Below are 24,516 nucleotides of genomic sequence, written 5' to 3' on the forward strand. Positions count from 1 at the left end.
AGCTGGCCAGAACCACCTCTGCAAAGTCTATTCCACATTTTCATAGCTCTTAATGTGAAGAAACCTTTCCGTATTTGGAGATGAAATCTCTTTTCCTCTAGATGTAAAGAGTGCCCCCTTGTCCTCTTTGTTGACTGTAAAGTGAATAACTCAACACCAAATTCACTATATGGACCCCTTATATATTTGTACATGTTGATCATTTCCCCCCTTAATCTCCTCTTAAGAGTGAATAAATTCAGTTCCTCTAATCTTTCCTCATAGCTGAGCTCCTCCATGCCTCTTATCAGTTTGGTTGCCCTTCTCTGCACTTTCTCCAGTTCCCCAATATCCTTTTTGAAAACTGGTGCCCAAAACTGAACTGCATATTCCAGATGAGGTCTTACTAATGATTTGAACAGGGGCAAAATGATATCTCTCTCTCTCTGGAGTCCATACCTCTCAATACAAGAAAGGACTTTGCTCGCTTTGGAAACCACAGCTTGGCATTGCATGCTATTATTGAGCTTATGATCTACCAAAACCCCCAGATCCTTCTCTACTATGGATCCCCCCAGTTGTACTCCCCCTAAAATGTATGATGCATATTCTTAGCCCCCAGGTGCATAACTTTACATTTCTCAACATTAAACCTCATCTGCCACATAGTCGCCCAATCAGACAGAGCATTGTGGTCGGCTTGTAAACTGGAGACATCCTGTAAGGACGTTATTCCACTGCATAGCTTGTTGTCATCTGGAAAGACGGAAATGTTACTTTTGATCCAATATCATTCATAAAGATATTAAAAAGTAAGGGTCCCAGCACTGAACTTTGGGGTAAACCACTGATAACCTTAGACCATTCAGAGTAAGAATCATTAACCACTACTTTCTGAATTCTGTCTTTTAGCCAGTTTTCTATCCATTTACAAACTGATATTTCCAAACCTGTAGACTTTACCTTAGACATGAGCTGTGTGTGTGGAACTGTATCGAACGCTTTTGCAAAATTCAAGTATACCACGCCACTGCCACCCCTCTGTCCAAGGTTTTACTTACCTCCTCATAAAAAGAAATCAAATTTGTCTGACAACTTCTGTCTTTCATGTCTGTTGCTTAAAATATTTTTTTCCTGCAAGAACTCGTCTATGTGGTCTTTTATTATTCTCTCCAGTATCTTCCCAACTATAGAAGTTAAACTAACAGGTCTATAGTTACTTGGTAAAGACTTTGTTCCCTTTTTAAATATAGGCACCACATTGGCCCTGCACCAATCCAGTGGTACTATTCCTGTCATTAATCAGTCCCTAAAAATTAGATACAATGGCTTTGAAATTACAGAGCTCAATTCTTTTAAGATCCGTGGGTGGGTGCCGTCAGGTCCAGGTGCTTTATCCACCTTTATTTTGTCCAAATATTTCTGGACCATATCACTTTTGAGCCATTGTGGATTTGGGGCTATGTCACTACCACCCCCATTATGGACATGAGCTCCCCCATGCTCCTTTGTATACACAGAGCTAAAGAAAGTATTTAATAAATTAGCCTTCTCTTTGTCCCCAGTCACCCACTCCAGATTATTTTGTAAAGGGCCTACATGCTCAGACTTGACCTTTTTACTATTAATATATTTGAAGAATTGTTTGGGGTTTGTCCTACTATCTTTTGCAGTCTGTCTTTCGTTTTGACATATTCTGTTATATTCTTTGTAACATTTAAATGACACTAGTGTTCCTTCATTTTTATATTTTTTAAAAGCTCTTTTATTATAGTTTATAGCTTTTTCAAGTTTGGCCGTGAGCCACATAGGTTTTATTTTTAGCCTTTTAAACTTATTGCCCATGGGAATATACTTTACAGTGAGATCACAAATAGTCTTTTTGAAGAATTCCCATTTCTGTTCTGTGCCCATTGATGCCAATATTCTCTCCCAGTCTAGGTCCTGGAGAGCAGCCCTAATCCTTCAAAAATTTGCTCTCTTGAAATTAAGTGTTTTTATCTTTCCCGTATGTGATTTTTGCTTACAGCTAACATGAAATGAAATCATGTTATGGTCACTGCTACCCAGGTGTTCCTTTATCTGAACATTAGTAATACGCTCTGCATGGTTTGAGATTACCAGGTCCAACAGAGCATCATTCCTAATTGGGGTCTCAATAAACTGGACCATAAAATTGTCCTGTAATAGGTTTATAAATTTTTGCCCTTTAACTGTCCCAGCAGTGCCATTACTCCAGCCAATTTCTGGGTAGTTAAAATCCCCCATTATTATCACTGTCCCAGCCCTTGCAGCCCTTTCTATCTGTGCAAGGAGCCGAGTCTCCACCTCCTCATTAACATTGGGTGGTCTATAACAAACTCCAATGATTAACTTTGAACTACGCACATCTGTATGCAGTTCTACCTATAATGCTTCAGACTCATCACACTCTCCGTCCACCAGGTCCTCTTTCTCACTTGTTTTGAGATCACTTCTCACATACAGACAGACCCCTCCACCTTTCCTTTTTACTCTGTCTTTCCGAAAGAGTGCATAGCCATGAATATTAATAGCCCAGTCATGTGAGGAATGAAGCCAAGTTTCAGCAATACTGATTACATCATAGCTCTCCTGATGCACCAGAGCTTCCAACTCACCTATTTTGCTTGGCAGACTTCTGGCATTGGTGAACAAACATTTTGATGCTTTAATATATTTTGACCGGTCACATACTATCCTCTTGGGTGTTCTGAGATTGCTACTAGGACTTGCTACTATACTTACCTTGGGTTTATGTGCTTTGTTCACCCTACCACTAATGCCCCTAATATTACCCTCTGGAATATTTTCCACACTGATTATCTCTATCTCTGGATCCCCCCCCCCCCCCCCCATCGCCTAGTTTAAAAATCCCTCTAACTTTTTGCCCATCCTTATTCCCAGCTGATCTGCACCCTTCTCATTTAGGTGCAGTCCATCCCTTCTATAGTACCGGTTATCGACTGAGAAGTCGTCCCAGTCCTTCAGGAACCCAAACCCCTCCTTACTACACCAGCTCTTCAGCCACTTGTTTAATCCATAATCTCCCTCTGCCTTTCTGGTGTGGCTCAATGTACCGGTAGTATTCCTGAGAATACTACCTTGGAGGTCCTTTTCCTCAATTTAGCTCCCAAGTCCCTGAAATCATTCTTTAGGACACTCCATCTGCCTCTGACTTTGTCATTGGTGCAACGTGCACCATGACAGCTGGGTCTTCCCCAGCCCCTCCCAGTAATCTGTCCATCAGATCCGTGATGTGCTGAACCCCGAGCGCCTGGTAGACAACATACAGGTCGGCGCTTCAGGTCTTTGTTACAGATTGCCCTCTCTGTCCTTCTAAGAATTGAGTCCCCTACCACCAGAATCTGTCTTTCCTTTCCCTTCGCTCCCCCCCACTCTCACTGGATTTCTTCCGCTAGCAGCTAGGAGAATCCCTCAGCTCCAGCAGCGCTGGTATCTTACTGGGATCACCAATGCCACTCAATGGAGCGTACTTATTGGGATGCTCCAGCCCTGGATTGGCCTCCCTGGCACTTGCCCCTCTACCCTTCCTGACTGTTATTACCCCTCCCTCTATTGCCCAGGGGCAATGGCATTGATCCAGACTCTCTGGTGTGTGCCCTTGCCAGTGGCATTATTGTATTAGATCTAGTGTCATTCTCATTTCGATGATCATTCACCGTATAGTTAACCCTAGCACCCCCCTTCCTGCAGACCTGGACGGTTTATCCATATCCTGCCAAAGATAGAATTTTTTTTTAAATCGCATATGTCTCTCTGAAATTTTTTTGAGTTTTTGTAGAAAATTTGGATTTCAATGGCATCCTCACTGCCTTGGGTAATTCTCTTGAGAAACAGGTGCAAATCTGGTGGGATATCTGCACCTTTGTGCATTACTTTAAGGAAAGAAATTATTATGCGGAGTCTCAGATAGGTAAGTTTGTCCCCAAGATGCTCTGCACAACATTGATTCCATGTCTGAGTGGTTAGACTTCTTTAATGGAGTTGGTTTTAAACTACAACAGCTAGTTTTGAAACGGAAAAAGAAAAAAATTATCCTGTTAGAAAAAAAAATTAAATTTTTACAGGAGATATTGGGTCCTATTAAGGGAACACAACAATTGATCAACTTCAATAATGAAATTGAAAAGAGAAAACTCAAAATTTCGGAGAGACATATGCGATTTAAAAAAAAAAAAAAATCTATTTATTTTTGGCAGGATATGCCACGTCTGAATCTGCTGAAGGGGGGGGGGGGCTAGGGTTATCCCTACAGTGAATGATCATCGAAATGGGAATGACACTAGATCTAATCCAATAATGCCACTGGCAAGGGCATGCACCAGAGAGTCTGGATGCACCAGAGAGTCTGGATCAATGCCATTCCCCCAGGGAAATAAAAGGAGGGGTAATAAACAAAGTCTTAAAAAGATTATTTTTCATTATTCATCCCAAATACATTCAGGAAGGCATCAAGGCCCTTGAGAACAGAAAAAATTTCATCATTCGCCCTGCTGATAAGGGAGGGGGGTGGTAATTCTTAAGAAAGGTTTTTTACCACTCCCCGTTGTTAACTATGCTCTCGGATAAGCATACATATTCACATTTAGAGAAGGACCCTTACAAATAATTATAAGATGGACCTTTTCAACTTAATGGATATTGGATTCTATATGAGGGTTCTTACTAAAAAGGAGAAGCTTTTTTTTTTTTAACACTGAGTTTCAATCATATTCCCACTATATACACCTTACCAAAAATTCTGAAAAATCCAGTGGAGCCCCCGGGTAGGCCGATTGTAAATGGAATTGAATGTATTACTTCAAGAATAGGGCAATATTTTGATCACTTCTTACAAATGAGTGTGATTAGCACAAAGGCCTATCTGAAAGATACTACTAATTTTTTGAAGTTATTGAAAGAGGTAGCTTTCCCTGAGGAAGCTGAGATCTTTTTAGTAACTGCGGATGTATCGTCATTATACACCATTATCCAACACGACGACGCATTATTCACCCTTAATTGGGCCTTTTTTCAAAGGGACAATATCCCTCAAATTCAAAATAAGTGTCTCAGGATGGTTTTAGAATTTTGCCTTACACACAATTATTTTTGGTATAATGCTAAATTCTATAACCAAAGACGTGGCGTAGCAATGGGTGCACAATTTTCACCCAGTCTTGCAAATGTATTCATGAGCCAGTGGGAGGACAAGTGGATTTATTGTGGTAAGAAGAAAGAAGGAGCTTATTTTTTACCAACGATATATTGATGACCTGTTTTTTATTTGGCAGGGGTCAGAAACCTCACTGATAAAGTTCTCAGAGTGGTTGAACATTAATACTTTTCTCCTTTTACCATCCAAGCAAGAACATCTGCCAAGTTTGAGAACCGATAACCTTTGTTCATCGATTGAACTCTGTTCAACCCTCGGACATTAATTGTATGTGTCAGCTCACAACTTCCACCTTTAATTGCAACTAGGATCATCCTGCTAGTTCTGTGTATGTGTCAGCTCACAACTTCCACCTTTAATTGCAACTAGGATCATCCTGCTAGTTCTGTGTATGTGTCAGCTCACAACTTCCACCTTTAATTGCAACTAGGATCATCCTGCTAGTTCTGTGTATGTGTCAGCTCACAACTTCCACCTTTAATTGCAACTAGGATCATCCTGCTAGTTTTGTGTATGTGTCAGCTCACAACTTCCACCTTTAATTGCAACTAGGATCATCCTGCTAGTTCTGTGTATGTGTCAGCTCACAACTTCCACCTTTAATTGCAACTAGGATCATCCTGCTAGTTCTGTGTATGCGTCAGCTCACAACTTCCACCTTTAATTGCAACTAGGATCATCCTGCTAGTTCTGTGTATGTGTCAGCTCACAACTTCCACCTTTAATTGCAACTAGGATCATCCTGCTAGTTCTGTGTATGTGTCAGCTCACAACTTCCACCTTTAATTGCAACTAGGATCATCCTGCTAGTTCTGTGTATGTGTCAGCTCACAACTTCCACCTTTAATTGCAACTAGGATCATCCTGCTAGTTCTGTGTATGTGTCAGCTCACAACTTCCACCTTTAATTGCAACTAGGATCATCCTGCTAGTTCTGTGTATGTGCTTTTGGTGATCTATGCTGCTGTCAAATTCTTTACCTCTGTCCATATCAGAATGATGTTTATTTAACTTTCTTATTGTCTCACTATACCTAAAAATTTAGGAGCTGTTCTTATCTTTATGGCACTGACCTTTTCTGCTCTCTTGCTCTTTCTTGTAGTGAGCCTTGGTGTGAAAAGTTGATTCTGTTAGCCATGTGTTCCTCCTATGCAATCCTGACTAATTAATTGGCAATACCCCCACCCAAATTCAGTATAAAATCAGGGTTTACATAGGGGATGCCCAGGCAGGGGTTGCATTGGCCACTAACATCTTGGATAAAGTATTCATATTGGATTAAGTATTGCACTTCTGCTCAGCACTTCAGCGATTGCACAAAGCGAAAATACACAAGAGACTTCAGCAGAACATTAAACAGACTACAGGTGACCTGATTCTCCAAACTTTTTCTTCTCCTATTCATGCTTCCTCTCAATCTCACCACTCTGTATCATGCACTCTCTATTTTTCCTTCTCACAGTTGCATCGTCTCTGCTTAAATTCTCACTCCTTCACCCACCTTCTCCACCCCACAGCTTACATTTATCACCCTCACTCCTGTCTTCACCTTATTATTGCACTCATCAGCTCCTGCTAACTCTAAATCCATATACCAATAAAGCCTGCAGGCCACTGGGACATGTCCTCCCACATAAGTCACACTCCCATATCACCTCTCTCACCCTTCTTCTCCTAACTTCTGGAGATATTTCCCCAAATCCTTGACCACAATCATTTACCTTCGGCCAACATACCCAGCACAACCCATCCTCTGCTAGCAGCCGCAATCCACAAAATCTCATTTCTATTCCTCTTCAGCCTAGAGCCAGCCTCCCCTTCTTCTGTGCCCTTTGGAATGCCCGCTCTGTTTGTAACAAACTCACCACCGTCCATGACCTATTTATCACTAATTCCCTGAACCTACTTGCAATTACTGAGACCTGGATTCAAAAATCTGACCTTCCTTCTCCTGTGTCTCTCTCCTATGGTGGCCTCCTGTGGACTCACTCTCCCAGGCCTAGTGGACGGAAAGAAGGTGGTGTTGGAATCCTCCTATCCTCTCAAAGCACTTTTCAGGTTCTTCATCCACCCCCCTCTCTGTCCCTCTCTTCATTTGAAGCTCACTGTATTCGCCTATTTTCTCCGGTTTCATTGAAAATTGCTGTGATCTATCGGCCCCCTGGACCGGTATCAAACTTCCTTGACGACTTTTCTGCCTGGCTACCCTACTTTCTCTCCTCTGAAATTCCAACACTCATTCTTGGTGACTTCAACATCCCTGTTAATCTTAACACTCCTGCTACTTCTAAGCTGCTGAGCCTAACCTCCTCTTTTGATCTAAAACAATGGACACGTGCTTCCACTCACTCTGTTGGCAACTGCCTTGACCTCATCTTCTCCTACCTATGCACTCCGCACACCCTTTCCAATATTCCTTTGCCTCTATCTGATCACCACCTTATTAGTTTCAATCTCTCCTTGTCTGCCTCCTCCTTACCCTCCAACTACCAAACTATTACCCGTAGAAACCTTCGCCATCTTAACCCTTCTCTTCTTTTCTCTGCTACAGATTGTCTCTACGACAAAATCTCATCCTTGTTATGCCCCAACTTGGCTACTTATGTCTACAACAGTTCACTGTCATCCACCCTGGATACCTTGGCCCCCCTTACTACGCACAGAATCAGGCCCCGACCACTACAACCCTGGCAGACAGACAATACCAGAAGCCACAAAAAACGTAGCCATGCTCTTGAGCGTCTGTGGCGTAAAACTAAGTCACAGCAAGACTTCAGCCAATATAAATCTGCCCTCCAAAAATACCATTCCTGCCTGCACGCTGCCAAACAGACCTACTTTATCACTCTCATTAACACCCTCTCATGCAGTCCCCGTCAACTCTTTTCTACCTTTACCACTCTACTTCGTCCTCCATTACCCCCACCCACTAACTTACTCACTGCCCAGGAGATTGCTTATCACTTCAAAAATAAGATTGAGACGATTCGTCTCGAGATCTCCGCTCTACAGACATCTCCCTCACCTAACACTCCCTGTCCTCCTGCGCAATCAATACTTTCCTCTTTTGACCCAGCTACTATAGAGGAAGTCACTAAACTTTTTTCTAATGCCCACTTAACCTCTTGCCCCCTGGACCCTGTTCCTTCTCAAATACTACGGTCACCATCTGACTCAATCCTACACTCCTTAACTCATATCTTCAACCTCTCACTCTCTACTGGCATCTTCCCCAACCCTCTAAAACATGCACTAGTCACTCCCATACCAAAAAAAGGCCTCAGACCCCACCAATCTTAACAACTTAAGACCCATCTCTTTACTCCCTTTTGCCTCCAAACTCCTTGAACGTTTAGTCTACAAACGACTGAGCAACCACCTCATTGAAAATAACCTTCTCGATCCTTTTCAGTCTGGATTTTGCCCACAGCACTCCACAGAAACTGCCCTCCTAAAACTCACGAACAACTTTCTAACAGCCAAAACCAACGGTCATTATTCCATACTCTTACTCTTGGACCTTTCTGCTGCCTTTGATACAGTTGACCACCCCCTCCTCCTCAAAAAACTCAATTTGCTTGGTCTCCATGGCTGCACTCTCCGTTGGTTTGAATCTTTCCTATCTCATCGCACCTTCAGTGTCACTTACAACTCCACTTCCTCTTCTCCAACTCCCCTTTCTGTTGGGGTCCCCCAAGGTTCTGTCCTTGGACCTCTATTATTCTCGATCTACACGTCCTCCCTGGGTCAGCTGATAGCCTCCCATGGCTTTCACTACCATTTAAATGCTGATGACACCCAAATCTATTTCTCTACCCCTCAGCTCACTCCATCAATCTCCTCACGCATCGCTGATCTAAAACCGAGCTCTTAATATTTCCTCCCCCACGTACCCCTTTGCCTGACTTCTCTGTCAAGATCAATGGCACATCTATCAGTCCATCGCCACATGCCAGGGTGCTAGGGGTAACCTTAGACTCCGAACTGTCCTTTCAGGCCCACATACAAGCCCTGTCCAAATCATGCCGCCTTAGCCTCCGCAACATTTCCAGAATACGCCCCTTTTTACCTAATGACACCGCCAAGCTTCTAATTCACTCCCTGGTCATCTCTCGCCTCGACTACTGCAACTCCCTCCTCATTAGATTACCTTTACACAGACTATCCCCCCTCCATTCCATAATGAATGCCGCTGCCAGACTCATCCACCTTACCAGCCATTCAGTGTCCTCCACCCCTCTCTGCCAATCCCTGCACTGGCTTCCACTCACCCAACGAATAAAATTCAAAGTGCTAACAATAATTTACAAAGCCATCCATAACTCTGCCCCCAGCTACATCACTGACCTAGTCCCAAAATACCAACCAAACTGCCCTCTTCGGTCATCTCAAGACCTCCTGCTCTCTAGCTCCCTTGTCATCTCCTCCCATGCTCGCCTCCAGGATTTCTCCAGAGCTTCTCCCATCCTTTGGAACTCCCTACCCCAATCTGTCCGACTGTCCCCTAATCTATCCATCTTTAGACGATCCCTGAAAACCCTTCTCTTCAAAGAAGCCTATCCTGCTTCTAACTAACACTGTTTTACTTCCTCCATCAGCTTATCCCCCACAGCTATTACCTTTTCTATCAATTGCTCCTTCCTTTTTTGATTGTAAGCTCTAACGAGCAGGGCCCTCTGATTCCTCTTGTACCAAATTGTAATGTAAATGTAATGTCTTCCCTCATGTTGTAAAGCGCTGAGCAAACTGTTGGCGCTATATAAAACCTGTATAATAATAATAATAATCCGAATAATATTAAATTAGAGTTTACTTGGAGTAGGGAATCCATTCATCATTATCTGGATGTGACCATTATCAGGAGTCAAAATTTATTGTTTACTAAAGCATACTTCAAACTCACTAATCGGAATCGTTTTATTCCGATCAATAATGGTCATCATCCTCTGCGGCTCCGCAACACACCTAAGGGTCAATTCATGCGCATTGTTCCCGTGAATCAGATTATGTTGTGCAGGCACAGCAGATAAAGAGCCGATTTGTAGAGAAAAGGTATAGTTCCCAACGATTGGATCAGGTTGGTGAGGAATCTTGCCTTGAAGCAAGGACAAAGCATGAATGGGGCTTTATTAGCACTTTTCATTAACAGTATAAGGATGTGGAATCGATCTTCAGAAAACATTGGGGCATTCTGAAGATGGATAAAGTTCTCAATGGAGTCCTTCCAGATGTCCCTTTATCTATAGGAGGACACCTTTGTTCGGTGACAAAGTACAAACAAACCCAAGGATAAACCGAGGAAAAAACCAAGCTTTACTTACCACCAGCCCACAGACAACCGAATAACCTGTCTAACAGTATGCCTTAAAAACAGGGGTTTAGTTCAGCACACATTTTCAAATGCATGCGTAAGCCACAGAGCCCCGCCAAGGCACCCCAGTATCTGTGGTACTTAACACTAACTTATAAGTGTCCCCACAGTGTAGGCACATGCATTCTGATGGATAGGTGAAAGCAGGTGGACTGAAGGAGAGCCACCCCTTCTTAAAGGTACAGGAGCACACTGAACATCCAGAACAATGGCAACACAGGTGTCAGTGAGATGCCTGACCAAAGAACACAACAGTGATACATAAAGTAGTAGACGTGCATTCATTTTCGTCCGAATGCATTTTCTTTATCGTTTTAACAAACAATAACGAAAGTGCAGAATCCGAAAAACGAAAAGATCCGACATAAATGCTTTATTTTCGTTTTTGTTGTGACAACAGTTCAATATAGATAGGAGATTCGACATGATGCTGACAATAACAATCCGTGTCTATCAAACCTGTGGTCGAATGTGCCTAACCTTAACTCTATTAGTCCAGGATTATTCTACATAGAGAAAAGATTTGACATAGAGAGAAAAGATTTGACATAGAGAGAAAAGATTTGACAGAGAGAGAAAAGATTGCTGCTGAAATTGGGTGGGGGGAGTAAAATAAAAATAATGATGACGATGATAAATGTTACTGGCCGAACGTAACCAAAGATGAGAGCAGTAAAATAGATAGATCTGTTGTGTAGGTATTGGATAGGAATAGTTCGTAGAATCAATAGGACCTTTAAGATTACTTTGGAACCGGAGGCTAGGACCTGTCTTTTAGGGATTTTGGAGGAGGGCGGAGTTTCTCCCTTGGTAAGAACGGCAGTATTAAGGTGCTTATACCAGGCTTAGACGGCTGATAGCAATGAATTGGCAGACCAGGAACCCCCCCGCATTTGAAGCATGGGTTAATGCTATTGACTCTACAATCTGGTGTGAAAGAGAGGTGTATATAAGGCAGGATAATCTAAGGAAATATGAGGAACTATGGAGCCCTTGGTTGAGTGAGAGGGGTTGCCCGGTGGGGGTGTGGGGGGGGATGCTTCCCTCCCGTGTTGGTGTTGGTGCGTTCGGCGCGAACGGTGTGCACGTGGGGGGTGGGTGGGCTGGGATTAATGGGTTGATTTAAGGGCAAGGGTGTAATAACTTGAATGATACACATGACCTTTGTGTCTGTTTTATCTACTGTTTTTTTTTTTTGTTTCTGCTGTTATTAATTTTGAATGAGATAATGGTGACAGTGTGTTGAGTACATCACTTTTGCAGTTATTTAAGTGGTTGATAATTTAATAAAAATAAAGAAGTTAAAAAAAAAAAAAGATGAGAGCAGTAAAATAGCTAGAACTCTGTACACACGTACAGCCAACTTACTTTCACTTATGATTGCTAGCAGAGAGAGACACACACTGAATCATTTCAGAAGACGGTCAATCTCAGCTGGTCCGTTTGTCAGAGAATCTATATTATGTAGCAATTAAGCATAAGCACAGAAGCAGAAAAAATAGTGAAGCAAGCTACAGTTCAACTTTAACTTTTTCATAATAATCTGCTGCTATTGTGTTAGTGTTGTGAACCTGATAGTGATACTAGTGTTGCTAGTGTGTTTTGATAGCCTCAGAGGCTGCCCGTGTTGTAGGAGGGGGGGGGGGGGGTATTTATTATTCTAGATTCTATATTAAACATTGAGATTCTATATAGATTCTATATACCCTTTCTTGTTACTTGTCTGATCAGTGATCACTATCAACAGTCCATTTTCTGTTTGAACTATATACATTCAACATGAACGACAAAGATTCGACAAAGCAGTGAAAAACATACAAATGTTGAATCTTTGGCTTATGGTGTCTGTCAAAAGTTCTAAGAAGATTAGACGGAGCAGCTAAACTATACGGAGTCATACAGTTTAGCTGCTCCATCGATTCTTCTTTGAACATTCAACAGACACCATCAGCCTCAATGACGGATTCGGCCTTAATTATTTTGGATTTTCGGACGAATGTGATTTTTTTCACGAAAAACAAAATAAATAAAAAAGAATTTCGGGAGTAACTAAATAAATGTATTTTTCGTACGAAATGAAATTCCGAAACGAAATATTTCAGTGTGCACATGTCTACAAAGTAGTAAAAAAGGTCTTGTATCCCCTCCACCAGGCCCCAGATGTTTTGGGACCGTGCTGGGTTTTTTTTCTGCAGAAAATGCAAAGCATGCCAAAAAGTAAACACCCGCATTAGAGGTTTAAATAGGTTTAGGTCTACAGCTAATGACATGGAATTTGAGATTACGGAATTTATTTCCTGTCTCTCTACCCATGTCATATATGCGTTGAAGTGCCCTTGCGGCTTAATGTATATTGGCAGGACCAAGAGGACATTGGCCAAGAGAGTCTCTGAGTATATTTTCAATATTTTGATAGGTTATAAGGACTACAGTGTCTCTCTACATTTTAGACCGAAACATGGGAGAGACCCAGCAGGTCTGAAGACTATATCCATCGAGGAGAGGAGGCAATATTGTGCATGAATTGTCTAAATGCAAGACCCAATGGATTTTTTTTGACCAACACACTTAGTCCTAATGGAATGAATATCGATTTAGATTTAAAAAGTTTCATTAGTGACTATTAGGTTCTGTTTTTGTAGCTGTTTTAATTTCTTCTTTTTGGGCCTACTACAATCAGATCATTGTGTATTGACATTGATCTGGACCTTGTTTTCTTAGTATAGGCTCAATTATATTTTTATTTTTCCTTACAGAGTGGTATTATGAAGGTGTATATATTAATACTCCTCTCTGTAGACCAGGTTTAATAACTAATCATGTCGTGCAGAGTGGCATTATGGAGGTGTATATATTAATACTTTTCCCTGGAGACCAAGTTTTATAACTAATCTTGGCGGACTAAATATAGACTTTTTGCCAGGATATTTCTGGAACTCATATTCATTAGGGATCTAATATAAGATTTCATTTTAACTTTACAGGATTTCCCTGATTGGTTATATGTGGTTTTTATTTATCTGCTCCTTATATCCATTTTTAATTTATTTGCTCCTTATATATTTTTTTTTAATATGTTCTAATTTTAATACCGACCTTACATCTGAGGATGGGTATTTGGTATGATGCATGACACTGTGTTTGGCTGGATTTACACCTATGCATTTTTAGTGATTTTTGCATTTTGCAGATTTGTACTACAGTCCATTTATCATGGTTTCCTATGGAACACGTTCTGTAGAGCAAATCTGCAAAATGCAAAAAAGCACAAGAAATGCATAGGTGTGAATTCAGCCTTTGAGATGCAGTGAATGTGTGGTTTGCAAACACATATTTTAGTTGCAGAGAAAGTGAGAATAGTAACTATTTTTGCATAATATATATTTTATGTATTGCCATATTTGTGCTATTTTACTTTATGTGGGATGCGATTTTCCTGCAGTGCATTTGATAATTGCAGCGGGCACACGTCCTAACATTGACAATTTCTGTTCTGGAATTGGATTGCATTGTTGTATAATGTGCTACCATTACATTGTATTATTAATGTTTTATAATGTCTCCTTTTGCAATTTTTGTTTTTTGAAAGTCTGCTCTCTAATGTTCTCCGATGTACGTTTTCCTATGTATTTATTTAAGTTTGATTATGCCCCTAGCCTGCATCCCTGTAGAGCCTTAACTAGCGCAGGATGTCATGTTATGGGCATATTTCATTAATGGGGTGGTGTCCAGTACAAGCATGGGAGAGTGCACGCATTGGAATTATCTTTACCCTGTTTACAGGTGGTCCAATATGCATTTAACATATGGTTCGGCATTGCGGGACGCACTGTGACTCTCTCTGTGCAGTCTATGTACTGTGCGGATCTAGTGTGGGTGCTCCGTGTGATGTCTGTGTATGTTGGGCTTTTTATATTGCTTTGTACGTCCCTGGTGCCTGAGGCTATGTGTGCAGTCTGAAGGCTGATGTTTAGTCTAGCTGGCTGCGGTGCCGCCCACGCTGGCATTTGACACTCCGGCCGGGTGAGGGTTAATCTATCATCAGTCTAGGGGATATAAGGGATGAGCTGTGCTGCTTGGCCACGCCCTCTGAGGAAGATATGATTACGAAACGCGCCAGATCGTGGCCCCGCAGCTCCTCTGTCTGTCAGTCCCAGTCTGTGTCAACCTGGGTCTCATCGCGTTCAGTAACATCAGGAAGCGGTGACAATGACATGAACTGTGAAGTGCAGACTTAATACTGACTTCGCTGTTTTTATTCAACTTTCTTGTAAGCATATTTTTATCGGTTGTGGGAATGTCCCCAATAAAACGGTGTTTCGCTATGTGAATTCCCTATTTTTTTACATGCAACATTGGATGAGCCACTTAAAGAAATTTTCAGTGAAACATTTAAAAACAGGAACCTTTTTCACACCATTGGCCCCTTTGTGATAAGTGCATTACATACGGGGATCACATCTGAGCACGAGATTTCTTTTTTTGGTGATGGTGTATATGCTTTGATGCTTCCCTGTGATACTGAGGGGGTCACGGAGCACCTTATTTAACCTATGGACTTTTCTTGGGACTCTGTCACATATGGATATATATTTATGTGTCGTCTACATCTAATTTCACCAATACTCTTAGTTATTTGCTTTCTAGCACTGTTAATGTTGTGATAATTTTATTTGATTTTATCGCCGCATCTTTATCAATTGTTTTCCTTTATATAATAGCTGCTACAGTGCATCAATTTCTTTTTTTTTCCTTGAGCGCTAGGATCAGTGATATACGTAGTGTTTCTGATATACCTTCTGATTTATATTTAAAATGCTTTTAGGTGCTTTTATATATAAGACTTGTGTTTTTTCATACAGCAGTGAGGCAAATGTTGTTTTTTCCAGTCTGTATAGCAATATAAAAATAAGTAAGTCCGATTTGATGAAAAATTATTTAAAACGGAATTCCAGAAAACAGAAAATCTTCCCTAGTAGTGGGACTGCACCTTCACTGCAAGGGTTATCTGCTCGCTTAGCCTAGGGGACATGAAAAAAAAAACACATGTACTTACCAGTACCTCCTCTCCCCCAGCAAATGATGCCCCTCTCCGCTTTGTCCATCAATGTCCTCTGGTCCAGTGCAGAGCTAAGGGCTCTGCATCGGTCTACATGACATTAGAGGAACTTAGACCCATCAAAGCATGTAGAGGGGGGAGGCTGTGAGGGCTTGTCTGGTAGCACATTGAGGCCTGCAGGAGCAGAGAAGGAAGTGTTCTGGATTTAAAAGCTTATTCTGAAAACTATCAGACATTAAAATGATTTTTCCACAACATGGTAGTAAAGATGATCTGTTTAGTTACACAAGATTGCCACCTAGTGACACATTAGTAAAATGCTAAATCTTTATCTGTAGCTGCTGTGAGTGATACATACATCTCACTGCACTGTCTAAATTCAAAAAATATGTAATGCTCAACTGTAGAACGGATCATAGCTACAATACAGCTCCTCTATAAAAATAGATTATAAAATGTACAAAATATAATGAGAAATAAAATTGCATGTCCGGAACCAAAATTGTTTTCTATAACATTGGACTAAACTAGATAGGATTCAGGAATAGTAGGATTGTTCCTAGCAGACCTTCACTTCACTTTTCTTTAAAGTGGTTCTAAAGCCTAAACATTTTTTACCTGAATGCATTCCTTGCATTTAGGTAAAAGATGTTTAGGCATCAAAGTGACAAGGGGGCCGGGTCCCGCTGTCTCTGTCCTTGGACGCAGCAGAAGTGGCTTCCCATAGGGGGACCTTGACCGAGAGGAGGTGCCAGGAGCACTGGCTGGGGACCAGAGAAGAGGAGGTTCGGGGCCACTCTGTGCAATTCCTTTGCACAGAGCAATGCATGTATAGAGATTTTATTTTTCCCCCCCTTTACAATCACTTTAAACTAGATGTGCAGCTTTGGTAAGACTACAAAGACAACAATTGTGCATGCACTTGCTCTCTCTCTCTAAAAATGCTTTAAGTCCCCATTCACACCTGAGTGATTTTCTGCTTTAAGCTTGTAGCTCTAAAACACTCAACAAACCAAATCCCATTAATTTCAATTACCCCTGTTCACATCTGAGCGTTCTGTCACCTGAATTAAAATGCCTGTTATGAGCAAGTACATGAGCGTCTTTTTGGCAGATTGGAGGCAGATTGGCCCTATATATTTCAATGGGAATGCCTGAAAATGTGCTACATGAGATTTTTAGGAGCGTTTTGATGTTTTATATTGGCTAAACAAAAACCCCCGAAGCAGTAAGATTCTTGTAATAAGCTTCTAAAACGCATGTAGTACACTTCGAAAAACGCTCAAAAATGTTTAAAAAAAAAAGCCTGAAATCCACTCTGCTCAGGTGTGAATGCAGCCTAGGTGAATATGATATGAGTTACAATGCATCTGTTTTCAGGTCTCTGTGTACACTGGTATGTCTCCAAAAGACAGCGCCTATAAGGTTTGTGCAGTAGTTCCCAACATGGTGCTCCCATCCACTGGATATTTTGGAGTCTCTGCAGCTACATCAGCACTCGCTGGTATGTTTCATTTCTGAAAACCAAAAATATTTCAATTGAAAATTTTGTCTTAATGTGTATAATGATTTACATAATTACATACAAATTATATGGTTAGCACACACACACAGGCTCACACACATATTGTACATTAACAACATTTTTAACAGGATTCTGCCAATTTGTAAACTTCAGACCATTAGCAGAACTCCGGGTGTGCTGTATTAGCAGTGGTTCTCAACCTTAGTCCTCAAGTACCCCCAACGGGCCATGTTGTCAGGTTTTTATTTACTTTGCACAGCTGCTTTAAAGCAATATCAATGAGATAGTATTGATAAGAGCTATTTTATCTAAGGGACATAGTGCCTTGGGGCAACTTAAAGTGGTTGTAAACCACGAATGTTATTAAAAAAAAAAAAAAACTGCAAGGCAGTGGCATAGTGTGCTAGTAAGCAACACTAAACAAAATCCTTACTCTCCAAAAATAATCCATACACATTCACAAATTCTTGGACTTGTAATTTTATTTAATTTCTGCCTTCTTGGAACATCCTCTGTAAGCTCCTGATCTCTAGTTTTCCCCTTCACTTCCACTTGTTTGGAACGAGCAGTGCAGGTTGGTTGCAGTCATGTGAACTGCCCTATGAACACTACAAATCCCACAGTCCACCGTCCAAGTATGAAAGAGTAGCAACAAAAGAAATTTGATGATTTGGTAGAAGCTGAGAGTAATAGAAGGGATCTTTTTGTGTTAAGAATAAAAACTTGAGTAGATTTTTTTTCCCCTTATACCAAAGTTAGTGTGACTTTAATGATCTTTACAGAGATCACAAAAAAAAAACTAAGCTTTGATGGAAGTAGCTGCTCCCTGACTCAACTCACATACAAGGTCATGGGTCGTGGAACAAAGTAACTGCCCTGTATATACCACAAAACCTTCAATATACACCACACACAATATTTTCTTTTCTTACATCAAGGGACACAGAGCTATAGTAATAACTATGTGGGTTACATTGCGTATCAGGTGCTGGACACCTGGCACGCCCCTTAAGGCGTGAACTTCCCCCATATAACCCCTCTCATTACTGGGGGTCCTCAGTTTTTTCGCCAGTGTCTAAGGTGTTGGGCACGTGTAAGGATGTGTTGTACTGAGCTCCACGGGCAGTAATCCTTTGATGAGGGCCAGCCATCCTGACTGGATCCGATCTGATGTCTCCGGAATGGACTAAATAAATGGTACCCGGGCCTCGTCATCCGAAGACTCGAGGTTTTGCTTGCGAATGCTTTTAAAGCTGGGCCAGTACTTTTTGTTAGCAAAGCCAATAAAAGTTTACTGGCAGGGTCTTCTCGCAGGTCCAGGATTGCAGGATTACCTGAGTGTACCCCTGTTCCTGAAAATTTCATTTCAAGGTCTCAGAGCCTACCGTGAAGGGCGAAGATTGGCTTTTTTAACTCTGATAAAACCTTGCGCCGAGGAAAGGTAGGGAAGATTTTCTCAGGAATCTCTCCTTCCATGTATTGTGTTGTCATGTCATGTCTATGTGTCACCACTGGAGGCTGTATTGAGCACTCACAATTCTGACGCTGGAAACAGCAGAAGCTTTCACTCTCTTCTCCATTCAAGCCAGCTCAGACCCTCAGGTATGAAGGGGGGTTCTGATCCCTTCCAGGGCCCCCAGATTGGTGGTTTTTCTGACTCCTTGCATGCCAGCCAGCCGTTCGGGTGAGGGGAAAGATACTACGATTCTCAAAGTCTGGCAGGAATGTTAGGAGCAGAGGGAGTTCTGCGATTTTCTTCTCTAGGTTACATCTAGAGTTTCAATAGCCCGGATGGCCCAGTCGGCTTTCGATCTGAGGGTCCGGGGGTTCGGGTCTTGTTTGGGTGCTGCCTGTGGGGTCCTTGGGGCTGCTGATGTGGCAGTCTTTATGCAAGAGTGTCCGTCTCCTCAAAGAATGCTCCTAAGGTTCCAGAGAAGAAAAAAAGAAAAGAAGCCCCTCTTTCTGGACTCTGGATCAGCTGTTATCCCAGTCGGTGATATCAGAGATTGCCTTAGTGGAACAGGGTTTTTTTGGCTCAAACCTTTTAAGGTCCCAGAGCCAAACAGAGAGGTAAGACCCATTCTAGATCTCGGAGATCTGAATCGGCACTTGAACATCCGATCCTTTCATAATTCAATCGGCTGTGTCCATCCTGCAAGGAGGGGAGTTGCATATCTCCATGTGCCATAGTTTCCCGCTTACCAGAAATCTCTGCGGTTTGAAATATAAAATAATTTTTATCAATCGTGGCACTGCCATTCGGCTTAGCCACAGCACTACGAGTGTTCTGAAAGATTCTGGCACCTCCTTTAGCCAGGTTAAGGGCTCAAGGCATAATGGTCCTAGCCTATTAGAAGATCTACTTTTAATAGATCATTCAGTCTCGGGTCTAAAACCAGAGTCTGATCTCAGCTGTAGATTCTCCTTAAAACCATCAAGGAGGTTACTTGGGGGCTTGTTATAGATACCATATAGTAGAGGGTATTCTTACCCCAGACGTGAATCGGTTCCATTGTAGGACTAATTCATCTTATCAGGAAAGGAAAATTCCTTCATTCGGCTGCAGGAGATTTGTAGGGGAAATGGTGGCCTCCTTCAAGGTCGTCCCTTATGCGCAGTTTTATTCAAAGACTGCTTCAAGACATCATCCTGTCGGTCTGGAATAAAGAAGATTCAGGCCTTGTTTGTTTCCAATACGCTTGGCTGCCGACATAGGTCAGAGCCTAAATTGGTGGTTGTTATCCAGCAGGAGGGAAAATCTTTATCCTGCAAGGTGTTAACAGATGCCAGCCTTCTAGGCTGGGGAGCAGCACTGGAAGAAGATTCTGTCCAGGGGAGATGGTCCAGGTTGGAGAACCTTGCCTATCAACTTTGTTGGAGGTTTCAGGCAGTACATCTGGCCATGGAATCTTGGCGGTCAGATTACGGGACTGTCCTGACAGGATTCAGTCTGACAGAGCCACGGCGGTGGCTTACATCAATCACCAGGGGAGGCACGAGAGGTCTTGCAGCCCAAAAAGGAGGTGAATAATGTTCTAGCTTTGGCAGAACACAACACTCCTTGCTTATCAGCAATTTTAATATTTCAGGCGTACTACTTGAGAACCCAACAATTATTTCCAGGAGAATGATCTCTTCACCCCGACATCTTCCTAGCAATATGTCAGATGGGGTACTCCAGACATGGACCTATTCACGTCCAGATTCATTAATAAGGTCGACAACCTTATGTCAAACAAGGGGACCGCTAGCAGGCGGAACAGACGCATTAGTCTTCCCAGGGGATCAGTTTTCACTGATCTATGCATTTCCACCAGCTCTGCTACTTCCGCATCTTCTCCGCAGGATTAAGCAGGAACAGAAGGAGGTGATTCTGGTGGCCCCAGCCGGGTCCCAGAAGATCTTAATTTATCAAGATCATAAAGAGAGCAGTAGAAGTCCTTTGGACTCTGCCAGACCTCCTTGCACAAGGTCCGGTATTTCATCCTATGGGCAAGGAGTTTAACAGGTTTGACTGTTGAATCCCACTCTATTAAAGATTCCAGAGTCACTTACTATAGAATCTGGAAGGCATAGGTTTCTTGGTATGGATCCAGGGGTTGGCACCCCAGGAAGTATGTCAATAGGCAGGATTCCTGCATATGGGATCTGAAATGAAGCTGGCCTTGACTTTTATCAAGAGCCAGATGCAGGTCATGTCGATCTTTTCCTATAGCCTCTTGCTTCCCATTCTTGGTGCGTAGCTTATTCAAGGGGTAACACGGTTTATCCCCCTATCAAGGCACCTTTAAATCCTTAGGATTTAAAATTGGTCTTTTCGGCTTTGCTGAATCAGCCGTTTGACCCTTACAATAAATTCCCTTGGTTCTTTGACAAATAATCTTTTTTGCTTGCCATTTATTCTGCTAGAAGAGTATCAGAACTAACGTCTCTGTCTTGTAAGAGCCATATTTCATCATGCATAAGGATGAGGTGGTTTGATGTCCTAATCCTGAATTCTTACCAAAAGTGGTAACATGTTTTAATTTAAACCACGTTATTATTCTTCCTTCTTTCTCCCCAGAAGCCTTGATCTGGGCAAGAGAGAATACTACAGTCTCTTGATGTAGTAAGAGCGATCAGAATCTATTTAAAGGCGACCGCTCAGATTCGCAAAACACAGGTTTTGTTTGTACTGCCAGAGGGTCCAAAATATGGACAGGCAGCATCAAGATCCACTATTTTCCAGATAGATTTGTCAAGTGATTGATCAAGCTTCAGATTAAAGAAGAAAATTCTTCCTTCTCATATTAAGAGCACACTCATCCAGGGAGATTAGTGCCTCTTGGGTGGTGCATCATCAGGCCTCTATGGCTCAGATCTATAAGACCGCAACTTGGTTTTCAGTGCAGACATTTACCCGATTTTATCAAATCAATATTAAAGTTCATGAGGATATTGCCTTTGGGCTGCAGTATGAGTCCTCTGGCCTCCTGTTTCCTTGATTCTGTCTCCCCCCCCCCCCCCCCTCTTCAGTTGCCATTGCTATGGGACATCCCACATAGTTATTACTATGGCTCTGTGTCCCATGATGTAAGAAAAGAAAATAGGATTTTTAAAACTGCTTACCTGTAAAATCCTTTTCTTTGATGTACATCAGGAGACACAGAGGTCCCTCCCTTCTTCTTCTTATACACTTTGATTGCTTGGCTACAAAATTCCCAGTAATGATGGGAGGGGTTATATGGGGGAAGTTCAACCCTTAAGGGGCGTGCCAGTGTCCAGCACCTGATACTCCGATATAACCCACATAGTTATTACTATGGCTCTGTGTCCCCTGATGTACATCAAAGAAAAGGATTTTACAGGTAAGCTGTTTTAAAAATCCTATTTTTTCAACTAATGTTTACAGGTTAGAGGGGCACCATTTGTTTTTCTAGTAGATATTGAAGATGGAGATCTTTACAATTTCTCTTGCAGACTCTATGTATACGTATGCGTAAATGCCCAAAACTCTCAAGTGGGCAGGAATTAAGGCACAAAGATTGTATTGATGGAGTATCCAGCACGTTGTGAATCAGCCTATCAGGCTCCATCATAATTAAAATATTACTTTTAAGTGGATTGACTCTTTACTGGTGTGTCTGTAAACCCATCTTTCAGATTTTAGTACTATTTATACATTGATCTTTTACATCTGAAATAGTTTATAACTGATTCTTCTTTTCCATAGATGACCATGATATCATGTCCTTCATGACATATAGTCTAAGTACCTCGTGGGAAGAGGTAAATATTAATATATAATGTGTATTTAAATGGTGTTAAATAAGCATTTTTGACTTTTCTTGGAGTAAAATACAGGCTCCTTAACGTCTTGACCATGGATTATATGCTACCACATTAAGGTGAGAACACTGGCAAACAAAGTTGTTAGGACAGCCAATATAATCCCTTCCACTCCCAGGTATTCACAGTTTTTTGGCAACCAATCACGGGGAAATATCAGGGCAGAGGCGGGTGTCCTGTATTGTACACCAGGAAAAATTTTACAGGTAAGTTAAAAAAAACTTTTTTCTTAATCATACAGTGCAGGATGCTAACTATAGTTTGAGCTAACAGGCTCAAAACAAGGGAACCAGGTTCCCATTTCCAAGCAGCTTGAAGCTCCTTGCAGCCGAATCTGACATCAGCAGAGGCTTGTACATTCACCAGTGGTAAAACTTTACAAACATGTGAATAGGAGAGCAGGTGGCAGCTTTGCAAATGTGAGAAAGACACCTGGTGCTAAAAAGCTCAAGAGGCATCGACTAGACGTAAAGTGAACCTTAACATGGAAAGTAGGATTCCTATTCTTCAGGGTGTAAGCCTTAGATTTAACCTGCCTTATCCATCTAGAGATGGTGAGACAAGATGCAGAACAGCCCTTACAAGAGCCTGCAGGCAGGAAAAACACAGAATTCAAGGCCCAGGTAGATGCAGTGGCCAAGTGATAACCTCACACTGCACAAACTACATATAAACAAGAAGTATATTTTTAGAGTGTTTTGGAGCAAGACCTAGAGAAGAAAGGGTGATGTGCCAATTAAGGTGGAAGGAGGAGACTTGGGGCCTCAAAACCATCTTGTCTTTATGAGGAACAATGAATGGGGAAAGTATAAGGCTGCCAGGTCTGAGATCCATCTTGCTGACATAGCCACACGAAAAACTTCTTTATGAGTAAGGTCAGCCAGGAGAATATCATAAATACGCTCACAGGGAGACCTCTGTAAAGTCAAAAGAACCAAATTAAGATACCAAGGCAAGACAGGTGTACAAACAGAGGAAGTGATATGGGCCATCCCCTGAACAAAGTCCTTTACTAGAGAATGAGTGCCCAGCAGTCTCTGAAAGAGAATGGACAATGCAGAGACTTGACTCTTCGGGGTGCCAAAGGCCAGATATTGCTTCAGCCAAGACTGGAAGGAGGATTGGATACGTCCCACAGAGTGCCATCTAGGGTGAAACCTCCTTGCTTTCAAGGTGCAATGATGGTCCTTGCGAGAGGTTAATTTCTTAGCTTTAAGCATGTAGGAATAATGGAGCCAGGAATATCCTGATCTTGGACTTGGGTTTTGAACAGTGAAGCTGTCAAAGCAAGCAACTTTTAAGCAAAATGGTAGACCAGTCCTTGAGACATCAGGTCTGATTAGTTTAAAGTGCCCACAAAGTGTCTCCCGGGAGTTTGAGAATTTTCAATTTCCAAGTTTTTCTGGGTTGATTTGGTGCCACCAAGATCACCAAAATGACCTACATCTCCATCCTGTGAGGCAGTTGAGGAAGAATCTGTAGTGGACAAAGGAGTATATCAGCCAGTACTAATCCCACAAGGTCACCAGTGCATCCACAGCAAAGTTCTTTGAATCCCTAATCCTGGCCACAAACTTGTCCCCCTTGTCATTGAAGATGGATACCACTAGATCTCTTTCCAGCATCCCCAGAGGAGACAGATGTTACAGAACACTTTGGGGTTAAAAGACCCCTACATCCGGACGCTGATGACTGACTAAGTCAGCATCAACGACCATGTCCCTTGGACTGCTTTCTTCCCTTGCAATTTCCCTTGTTGGGGTGATGCAACCACAGACCAGGCTGATTGCATCCAGAACTTTTGGACCTGCAAGAAGGTGTTGAGATCGCTCAAGTCTAGGTGGTGAGAAATGCCCCAATTGAGCTTCAAAACAGGTTACCATAAAAGCACTGAAACTGTTCCTCACAGGGATTTACTGAGGAAGGAAATAGCTGGATCCACCACAGGCACGTTCTACTTTTTATTTTTTGGTAGACTTGCTCTACTGAATGCTGTTGTGCAAACCACTTCCTCATCTTCCTCCCCCTCCACACCCTTAACAGGAAGCAATGCTGCT

General features: G+C 42.0%; 1 protein-coding gene across 1 annotated transcript in view; it reads left to right on the plus strand.

Annotated features, from left to right (window-relative positions):
- Positions 1–24,516, plus strand: part of LMAN1L (lectin, mannose binding 1 like) — a 108,715-nt gene that overhangs the window by 19,000 nt on the left and 65,199 nt on the right. Inside the window, exons 6-7 of the mRNA XM_077473060.1 lie at positions 16,987–17,110; positions 22,344–22,399. Of these exons, the coding sequence (XP_077329186.1) occupies positions 16,987–17,110; positions 22,344–22,399 (180 nt within the window). The remainder of the gene's footprint in view (positions 1–16,986; positions 17,111–22,343; positions 22,400–24,516) is intronic.

This window comes from Lithobates pipiens, unplaced genomic scaffold (genome assembly GCF_037356315.1).
Source record: "Lithobates pipiens isolate NorthernLeopardFrog02 unplaced genomic scaffold, aLitPip1_a1.2 Scaffold_8, whole genome shotgun sequence".
Classification (NCBI taxonomy): Eukaryota; Metazoa; Chordata; class Amphibia; order Anura; family Ranidae; genus Lithobates; species Lithobates pipiens.